This window comes from Mytilus trossulus, chromosome 6 (genome assembly GCF_036588685.1).
Source record: "Mytilus trossulus isolate FHL-02 chromosome 6, PNRI_Mtr1.1.1.hap1, whole genome shotgun sequence".
Taxonomy (NCBI): Eukaryota; Metazoa; Mollusca; class Bivalvia; order Mytilida; family Mytilidae; genus Mytilus; species Mytilus trossulus.
In genome coordinates, this window is record NC_086378.1 from 38,811,717 (window position 1) to 38,822,875 (window position 11,159).

The window sequence follows — 11,159 nt, forward strand, 5'->3', positions numbered from 1 at the left end:
CAAAAGACACATAAGGCACAAACAAGTGAACATACACTGAACGAATGAATTTGATATATGACACAATGTAAATATAAAATCAATAAAATAAAGGGTGAGATTTTAAATAATATCAGAAAGACAACAATAACCTTGGACAAAATGCCGCCAAATAAATTAATGTACACAGGTAAATGGAATACGGAAATATTTTTTACAAAATATATAATTTTGTTGTTCATAGTATGAGAACAGAAGTGAAATTTCATAGTCATACCAAACACTTATCAAAGCTGGTATAGAAAGACGAGAATAAAATCTAGATAAGTAAACATTAAATAACAAAAAAGCATTACAAATGGTATCAACAGGCCAAATTAACACGAAAGAACGATTTAAGAGTAATTGCAGTTACTGAAAGCTAGTCAAACATGTTAAAAGTAAAAAACAATAATAAAAAATCATGCACCAGAGAAAAAATATTTCATGTTTGCGTTCCCTGCTGTATATTTAATATTTTGGTGTTGATTGCAGATATAAAAATTGTCCAACTTTTTATTAGACATGAGACAATTTTTAAAATGCTTGAAATTCTGTAAAGGGAGATAAATACTGTTAGGAGAACTATATATTGACGTCAAGAGGATAGTTAGTTTTTATGTGTCGTTCGATTGCGCTGTCTTTGTCATACGTGTATGCCTGAGTCCCTCTCTTTCTGTTCATACAGATTTTCGACATAAGAAAAATCAAGAATATAAAGACGATTGATTAATCCTATTGACACGCAGGTATACGATATGCTTTACTGGCACATTTCACAGTCCAGAAGTGTTCTTTTGTTTGCCAAGATAGTTTTAAATTTAAATGAAATTCTATATGATTAGGTATTAATATGTATTCTTTATAAATCCGCCTACAGGTTATTGGGTTTCGGAAGTACAACGAACAATTGACGTAATATATAGGTTACTTGAAATGATATGAATGTTATTTTAAGATAAAAATATGATGTGCACTGAACTTGAAAATCAAATATAACGGTACGTTAACAAACGTGTAGTTTCAATAAAAAATAAATTTAGAGGATGAACTCATGCACATTTGTATCAGTCATCAGGGATAAATTACGAAAGACTTTATGTAGACGAAACGCGCGTCTGGCGTACTAAATTATAATCCTGGTACTATTTAAACCTCTGGGTCGATACAATGGCATGCTGCGGACTGTCATACACGGGGAAGGGTTACCTATCAACTGGATACAAAACCTGGTTTAATCTGTCATTTTCTACATAAGTAAATGCATGTGCCAAGTCAGGAATATGACAATTGTTATCCATACGTTTGATGTGTTTGAGCTTTTAATCTTGTCATTCGATTAGGGACCTTCCATTTTCATTTTCATTGAAGTTCGGTATTTATGTAGTTTTACTTTAAACTTCAAATTTTAGTTCAATTTGTAAGACTTTTGCATGTTTTAAGTCAATTTGTTCATTTTTTCTAGTCCTGAAGATTGAGAACATGTTTTACAGTGAACGATTATCAAATAACAATCAATATAAATCCAATGGTTATATTTTTAGATTTTTATTTCTGATTTTATGCTTGTAATCCTTTTACAAAATTATATCATCTTCATCCTCTTTGTAACATTTGCATAAATTTGTGTACCTTATAAATAATAAGTTATAAAATAAACAGGAATATCAAAATAACAAGGAAAGGTAATAATACAATCTCAAAAACATGACTGAATTATTAATCAGTTTTGACTAATTCATCGCATCCATCGAAATTTGTCTTTTGTACCCTACCTTTATTTAATTGTGCAATATTTTCAGCAAGAAGCAGGCATCAGAAAAGAAAACCGTCATTAAAAAGTAGCATACTTCCACCAGTGTAAACTATCAGTCCTAAGACCAGATAATGAAGGTGTTTTTATTAGTCGCAATGGTATACTTCATTTTACAAATGATTCCAATCATTGATTACGACCAATTACAGGTCACCGTAAAGCCTTCAAGACAAAACCAACGGTCAGATGAATTCTTCAGATTGAAAGAAAAACAAACGAATAGGAAAAACAAAAACTTTTGGATCACATGTTCCTTGCTAGCGACAATGAAATACAGAATGTGGCCATAGTCAAATGCAAAAATCAGATGGAAAAATCTTCACTCAATATATCGGTACGCAAGACTAAAATAAAGGCAACAGTAGTATACCGTTGTTCGAAATTCATAAATCGATTGAGAAAAAAAAAATGCGGGTTACAAACTAAAGCACATCAAATATAAGAGGAAAACAAATAAAACAAATAGCAAGAAATGGCCAAAGTGCTAAATTAACAAGAATTAAAGCTCGATCAAAGCATAATTTCAACTAACAGTTAAACTATCTGTTATATTTATTATTAACAGAAAAAAACAATATTACCAGTATGCTTCCATAAAAGTCTAAAAATGGCTTACTTCCAATATATGTTTGTGGTTTTTTTTTAAATGTTTGCCTTTTTGTAGTTTGAGAGTCATCATTTAGCGTCAATGAATTGGCTTCATGTTCAGTAATACTGCATAATGTTGATATAATCTCATAGGTAAACGTAAAACTGTAATTCTGTATTTTTTTAAATCGCTCCGGTGTGAGATACTGATTTAACCTATGAATAATTCATGATAATAAAATACAGTTTCCGAATCAACAAGTTGAAACATTGACGTTATTTAACGAGATTACAGAAGGAGTTCATTACAACGGGTGCATTACAGATATACTAAAAAAAATTATTACAACCCTCATTACTAACACTGAGTTTCCCAAAATTATATGATTCACTACGTAATTTCCCGTTTAATATTTATAGGTATATAAGATATCCTATCAGACAGGTAACACTTCTATTTTGTGCTAGGCATTGAAGACGTGATATGTGGAAGTAAGTAAATTTAATATAGATATGGGTTTAAACACATTTTAATACAAAGTAAAAAGTAAAATCACACAAATGCTGAATTCAGAGGAAAATCTAATCGGAAAGTATAATGACAGAAAATTGCATAGTAATCTCAGGAATAATGGTAAAATCCACCAATTATAATGAGTATAACATATCATCATAATGATATTGATAGGATATACACTTTTACAGAATACTTGATAACATCCGATATCATTTTCTACAAATGAAACTCATACATGAAGCTTATACAGGAAAAAATATATGCTGTATTTATTATAAAACAAAGATACAAATATATCTTGACAAGTGTGCCTCCTATTCAAGAGAGCAATATGTAGGTAGCTTTTTTAGATGTCTGAATATATGATAATTTGATGCAAAATCCAATTATTATTCCTTTTGTCATTATATTTTCATCATCATTTTTATTTTATGAATACGATTAAAATTTTTAAGCTTTCTTGAAAAGTGAAACAATCTAATGAATACATATATGCAATATAGAGTTATGTTGACTGCAATCACAACTTAGCTTCTAAGCTATATTACAACATGGTGAGTGCGATATATGTTATTGGACAGCGTCGGTGGTTGTGCTCGCCTCGAATGCGGGGTTTTAGATTCGATTCCCGACAATGTAGTACTAACGACTTGAAAATTGGTATAGATGATTGATCACTTCTCAGTTAATGTTCGGCGTCAAGGAGTAAGGTTAAAAACTGGTACTTTCAGAGTCAGAATTGTTGTTGGTTAAATCATTCCTTCGGATCCTCATTTTTCGTAGACAGAGTTGTGTATAGAGAAGTAAATTTGTATAGGATCCGTGTAAAAAGATCTATTTTAAAGGTAATCAATTAGGCAAGTTTTGTGAAAAATTTAAATATTGTTTTTATAAGTTATAACATTGGTTTGGTCGTTATAAATTAAAACATTAATTAATATGAATTTCGATACAGTTATGAACACTCACGGCCCCAACATCCTGTCGGTGTTCATGTTTTATCTTTGACCAAGGTCAGTTTTCTCCAACCATTTGTGATCAATTAAATTGAGAATGTAAATGGGCAATATGTCAAAGAGACAACAACCCGAGCAAAGAGAAGACAACAGTCGAAGGCCACATATGGGTCTTCAGCACAACGAGAAATCCCGCACCTGGAGGTGGTCCTCAGCTGTCCCATTAATAAAACATACTCACAAATAAGTCCTATAATACTTTTGACCAATCAAAATCAAGACACTACATACTAAATAAACGTCCCAACAGTCCGCAATATTTACAATATTAAGTAAAGTTGGTATTGTATGGATTTGGTTATTCTTTAATGTCACATTTATTCTTATAGCTCCTAACTTTTGTATGTCTAAATACATCACGGAGTTTTAAATGCTAAATGGTGAAGGTAAATCCAGAAAAGTCATTCGAACGTACAACTTTCAGAGAGCGTTATTTTCTGATAACCGCTATCTTAATGTTTTAAAAAAAAACTCATACGGATTGCTTAATTGACTGATTATTTGATTGTGTTTTAGGGAGCAGCTTGTGGAAACATTGATGTCCCAGTATATCGTCCTATTTTGATTATTTGTTCGGCTTTGGTAGAACGATGGCAGGTAAGTAACAAACCCATACTCGCTCTCCCTATAAGTAACCTAAAGCTAAAATCACAAACCTTGGGCCGGTAACAAGAAATTTTATTAAGCGAGATCGTAAGTATTGAATTAAGGGGAAGATAAGATAATCATAAGATCATTCAGAGTGTAAATCAAAGTTCCCTCAGGTTGTTCTTAGGTCGGTCTTATTTCCCCCTTAAGTTGCATCGTAATAGTTTTCAGGTTCCGAGTTCTTAATAATTTTCTTTAGGTTCCTCGCAAAGAAATTAGAATGGCCTTAAATGAATCATACAAACGTTTTATGAACGATAAAATGCACACAACAATCAATTACCCATTTAACTTGAGGAAAATAATTTTTGATAAAAGTCAAATGGAATTAAAATTTGCAGTCAGCACCGCTTCAAACATGAAATAAATTTAACTGCTTACAGACCATTATTATTCTAGTGAAATATGATTGTCCCAGGAGAATCCATCAGTGATTTTTTTCTTTTCTTTTGAGAGCCCTATAAATATAACATGCTAATGGTAGGATTTGAATCTTGAATAAATGACGAAGGCTAATTTCTATCATACTTTCATTTCGGCCAAATCACTTAACTATTTCACTTTATCTATATTTTTTCCCACATTTTTTTTTAACTTATTTTAATATATATATATATATATATATATATATATATATATGCAACTGATAGGACCACGTGTACTTAAATAGTAAACATTTCAAAGAAAACAGTAGACAGAATACTAAGGAAGAAATGACCCATAACAAATAGGAACTAGACCACGAACAAAGGGAAGAGTTACAATTATTGATGATTGGTTGGTAACGAACATCAATGTGTCCAGCTAGCTGACCAGTTCACAATGCCTCATTTCTTATTTCTAGATTAATTTTATGAACTTTTGGAAGAAGGTACATGTTTCCCCCATGTTTTGAATTATTATTATCCTTGAAGAAATTATACGTCTGGTAATCTTTTTTCCCTCCTTGCTTTATATTTGACACTAAGTCTCTCAACATTCCAAAATTGTAAAGCTTTACAATAAAAAGAAATATAATCCACCACACACATGGCGAAGATAACACTGATATATAATTCCTTATTCAGTTGAATTATTAATAAGAATAAAAAGTTCGGATTTTTTTTTTTTTTTAAAGCAACTTGTTCTGTTATTAACAAGTGAATGTGGAGCTTAGAGTAGTCGGGACCACTCTTACAAAAATACCATGAGAAGCTATTGCGAATTGTTTTTGAAAACCCCTAAGTCGTTAAGTTTGTTTTATGTACACTTAATAACTGACAAAAAATTAAGAATGATTTTGTGTTACCGGAATTAGTAAGATCGCTTTAAGGTAGACTTAAGAATCGTTCTTAAATCATGCACTTTTTCAAAACATTAAGAGCTGTCAATCATTCTAAGATAGGTCTGAGGTTAGGTCTTGTTACTCTCTTAAATCTTAAGGGCATACGATACAGTTACAGGGGAGGTAATGACGTTGATAACGTAAAATGTTATTTTCGCGACGTCAAACTATGACATATCGGGAAATGATGCATTTTTCGACTGATTTTTATCATTCAAACTGATTTAATTTGAAAACGAGTGCATGGACCCCTATTTTTTAAAACGGCAATTTGTTTCATTTTGCAAGGAGATTATGTGACCCAAATTTTATAAAACTGTAAATAGCGCATTTTTTTTTTAATTTTGATAAACATGCAGCAAAAAATGACGTTTTTTCCTCTATTCATTAACATTTGATAAATATAAGTTATTTTTGAATAAAAAATGCATAATTTTTAATGATACTTATAAAATAAAGAAATTACCGATTATTTAACAAAAACAATTTGTGTTTATCTTTTAAAACAAAAAAGTTATGTCGTCCTTTCGAAAAAGAAAATACGGACACAAATCTGAATTTTGATCAAATATACAAAATTTCGACCTCATTTTACTCAAAAGGTAGCACATGAAGGTATATTTTTTATTACATATTTGATTTACTCAGGTAAAAAATGGCCTATATGCAAATTTTCATCAACTTGTAAATACAGGTTCAAAACTGTATCGTATGCCCTTAAGACGCTCTTTAGACGTTCTTAAGACATAAGAATGCTTCTTGTTACCGACCCAAGCAAAACATTCACTGACTACTATGAATTTATTTTCCTCTAGACATAGGTTTTCCCATGAGAACTGACTTGAATTATTTTACTGTGCTTTACCTTTTTTTTTTAACAAATCATCAATAAAAGTTGCATGTTTTAACATCTAAAAGATACATGTATGTGAAGTTAGCAGCCGGTTCGTTATTCGTTATTCGATATTCAATATCCAACCGGCTGCTAGCAGCCAGTTTGATATTCAAAATTTAGTGAAACATCATATGAAAATTAAATACTTGAAATTATAAAAAGCACGATTTTCATAGTCAAAAGGACTGATAAGATACGTAGGAATCATTAGATGACCATTTCAAGCTGTCGCAATTTCTCGTTGTCCTCGAATATAAACCCTTTTCCGTGCGACTTATTTGTCTGTATGTAATATAGAGATTTGTCATCAAAACGACTTCAAAGATGTACTTTTGTGTATAATGTTTCTTACGACAAATTTTAGGACAAAGGGCACAGGGTGATGGTGAGAGCTCCCTGATCTCTCAATCTTTCTAATATTTATCAGACATTTAGTCAATAGGTAGATACAAACGTGACTAAAAGACTTTGAGTACACTTCCTGTCTTCTATGTTTACAAAGCGCCCAAAGTGCCAGTTGGATATTCAAAATATATAGCGAAAACCTACCCGAGATCAGGGGGCTCTCACCATCACCCTGTGCCCTTTGTCCTAAAATTTGGACATTTTTTGACTGAAAAGTGACAATCTTAGCCCTCCGTAGATATTGAAGATGACGTTTTTCTGGAAACTCCATCTAATACAATCTTTATATATACAGAGTCAATGGTTTGGTTGAATGTTATGGACATTGAAAGACCAGGGGGGTCTCAACCTCATTTAAGCGGTCTCGGGTAGGTTTTCGCTATATATTTTGAATATCCAACTGGCACTTTGGGCGCTCCGTAAACATGGAAGACAGGAAGTGTACCCAAAGTCCGTTTAGTCACGTTTGTATCTACCTATTGACTAAATGTCTGATAAATATTAGAAAGATTGAGAGATCAGGGGGCTCTCACCATCACCCTGTGCCCTTTGTCCTAAAATTTGGACATTTTTTGACTGAAATTTTTTTTTTATTGGCTTTCCATATATATTTCTATTTATAGTTAAAAATATTTCTAGAGTTATTGGTTTTTCTTTTTGTCGTAAGAAACATTATACACAAAAGTACATCTTTGAAGTCGTTTTGATGACAAATCTCTATATTACATACAGACAAATAAGTCGCACGGAAAAGGGTTTATATTCGAGGACAACGAGAAATTGCGACAGCTTGAAATGGTCATCTAATGATTCCTACGTATCTTATCAGTCCTTTTGACTATGAAAATCGTGCTTTTTATAATTTCAAGTATTTAATTTTCATATGATGTTTCACTAAATTTTGAATATCAAACTGGCTGCTAGCAGCCGGTTGGATATTGAATATCGAATAACGAATAACGAACCGGCTGCTAACTTCACATACATAAAAGATACAGGGTAAATAAAAAAAGAAGAGAGACAATTTTGACAAAATTTTATTTTGATAAATTAAAAATATTTAAAACTTTGATAAAATGATAAATTGAAAACCACTTGAATAATATTGGTGCAAATGCTTTTATACACATGTATTGACAAGTCGATTGATTGACGAAAAGATAATGTTTCAAAGCTTATCACTGTAAATACATGACTTTGTTTGTAGATAGTTATGTAATGTGTTGTTATAATTATTTTAGTTTAAGTATGTTCCGTCCTGTGTTGACCTACTTGTATTTTGTTTTTATCTTATCAAGACAATTGAACTTTATAAAAAATCAAATTAAAAGTAAAATGTCAGATCTACTACCAGATATTGGCAAATTTACACATATAGATTTATGGTATTCAATATTGTGCAAAATTCAAATACAGAAAATAATTTTATAAAAGACGTCAGAATTGATTTGATCATACAAATATGCTCAACTGGACTTCATCCTACTAGGCAGTAAAATTCACACTAATTTAATGTTTCTATATATTCATATCAATTGTGAAATGCTCATATAATGATACAATTCTGAAATTGCATTGTCAGGATTGTTAAATACGTAATACCTCAGAACATAATGAGATTACATATGTTATTAAATAGGGTTAAACTTCAATAGATGTCTTTTGTTTTTTTTTTCTATCTGTATGTTGAGTTTTTCCAAATATCTTATTATTCATAGTTTGAAACCGTCACTATTTTCTTACGTTTGTTTGATGCAAAAATTAATTTAATTGAGGCAGATACTGTACCCTTTTACCAAGACGAAAGATGAATTTCTCAAATTGGTCCTTACTTTCAGCTAGCATAAAAATAATTCATAGTTTGGAATTGAAAATGGTCTATTATTAAATTCAACGACTGTGTATTAGCCTCTAGATGTCATCTCTGTGTGTGTCATTGGTACAAAGTGTCGTTGACGTTTATTACAGTCAGTTTCTTTAAATAGATTTATATTGATATATTCTATTTCAGAGTGCTGCAGCGAGTATGAAAACTATACAATTAAAGATCTATGTAGAGATCATCAGACAGAGGACGTTCGATTTTACTGCGAAGATTGCAAAGTATTGATATGCGATGACTGCATAACCGGGGAACAAAAACACAGCAAGTGTTCCAAGACAAAACTAAAAACATATGGGGATAAAAACCTTCATGAGTTACGAGAGAAAACAACAATGGTAAAGGATACCAAACTTCCCAAAATCAAAGCAGCGTTGAAACTTGCTAAAGACGTTCAGCAGTGTTATAATGATTCAGTTAAAGAACAAATGGATTTAATTCGCTCTAGAAGAGAAATTATAAGAAAACATTTTGATGAAATAGAAGACGAATTAATGAATAACTTAAGAAAATATGAAATCGAGGCAAACAGGATTTTCGACGGATTCATACGTTTGAATACTGATCGTCTAAACTTTATTGAATATGTTATAAGATGTGTTCAACAGGGAGAAGTTGACTTAACATCTGATTCTGTTGCAGCATACCACTCACAGCTTACTGAAATCATTCAATACAACTGTTCATCAGAAATCGTTCCTAAATTTGAACCACTAAATTTTGAAATCAGTGAGAGATATTCAACGACTAAGTATTATCGTAGACTTTTTGGTCACTTTGAAAACTACAGGCTGGACAGACACCAAGACAAAGAAATGTCGGATATGGAAAGTGAAAAAATGGACAGAAATGGAAACTTAGTGGTCATTTCTAGTTGCACACAGAATACTGAAGAAGATGAAAATGCTAGTGACTTTGACGAACACTCGACAGAGCCCACAAATTTAAAATTCAATCATGTAATAGTAAAAAGAGTTCTTTGCGAAAAAGACATTTCGTACATAATCCCGAAAGGCAACCAATTTAATGCATGGTTGATAGGAAAAGACATTTGCGAATTAAATCTCAGTACGTCAGAACCAATTTTAACACAGCTTATTTCATCAGTAGGAGAACATCCAGTCACAGCCGCTAGAAGTAAATCACATTACTTGTTGGTAGGTTTAAAGAACAAAGGTTCTTTGAAAAAGCTGCAGATTAACAATGGTACAATAAATCGGAGGAGGAAATTTTACAAACTAGTATCTCACAGTAAAATAAAACCGAAGTACATGATATCAATTTGCACTCCTGCATTGTCCTCAGATACAGATATCATAGCATGTATGGTTTTCTGTCCAAAACCAGAGAGTTCCGAGATTACCACGGAAAATCACGCAATCATACGTTGGACATCGTTGGAAAGAATTACAAAAGAAATCTGTATTCCATACTTGAAAGTTGCAATAGCAAATCCTGTGTCCATAGCGGAAAGTTCATCTGGTGATATTTGTATAACTTGTTCTCCAGAACAAAAATCGTCATGGATAGTACTACTTGATAAAAATGGATCGCCAAAAATGAGATACCCTTCAAATGAATTGAACCAAGAGGCCGTATCACACTCTTTCATTGGGGCTGGGTTTCTTAGTGATGGTAATATTACAGTTATGGATCGAGTAAGATTTCGACAACATCTTATAAGTAACCGAGGAGAAGTTTTAAATATAATTCATCATAAGCAAAAACCATGTAGCTTTGCTGTTGATTATTTTGACAATATATGGATAGGATTTGATGACAGAACAATTCAAGTAATCAAATATGATGCCAGTCTGTGTGAGGATAGTCAATTACAAACAAAACTTTGACAAAACTTGCTATTGCAGATTAATTTGTAGCATATTGACTTTTATTTGCGCACTTAATCAGTTTTAAAAGATGTTATCACCTGAGATCACACCCGGTTTATAGTGGGGTTTATATTGCGTGTAGACTTATGTTTGTCTTTCGGTCGTTCATAGTTGTATTTAACAAAATCTTGATCTAAGATTATATGTTAGTAGTTTGT

At 31.8% G+C, this 11,159-nt stretch overlaps 1 protein-coding gene across 1 annotated transcript; it reads left to right on the plus strand.

The window, feature by feature from the left end:
• The first annotated feature begins 2,853 nt into the window (after positions 1 to 2,853).
• Positions 2,854 to 11,159, plus strand: LOC134723418 (uncharacterized). The gene is made up of 3 exons (XM_063587035.1): positions 2,854 to 2,914; positions 4,472 to 4,552; positions 9,239 to 11,159. Exons 2-3 carry the CDS (start codon positions 4,546 to 4,548, stop codon positions 10,957 to 10,959), a joined length of 1,728 nt encoding a protein of 575 aa, XP_063443105.1. The 5' UTR covers positions 2,854 to 2,914; positions 4,472 to 4,545; the 3' UTR covers positions 10,960 to 11,159.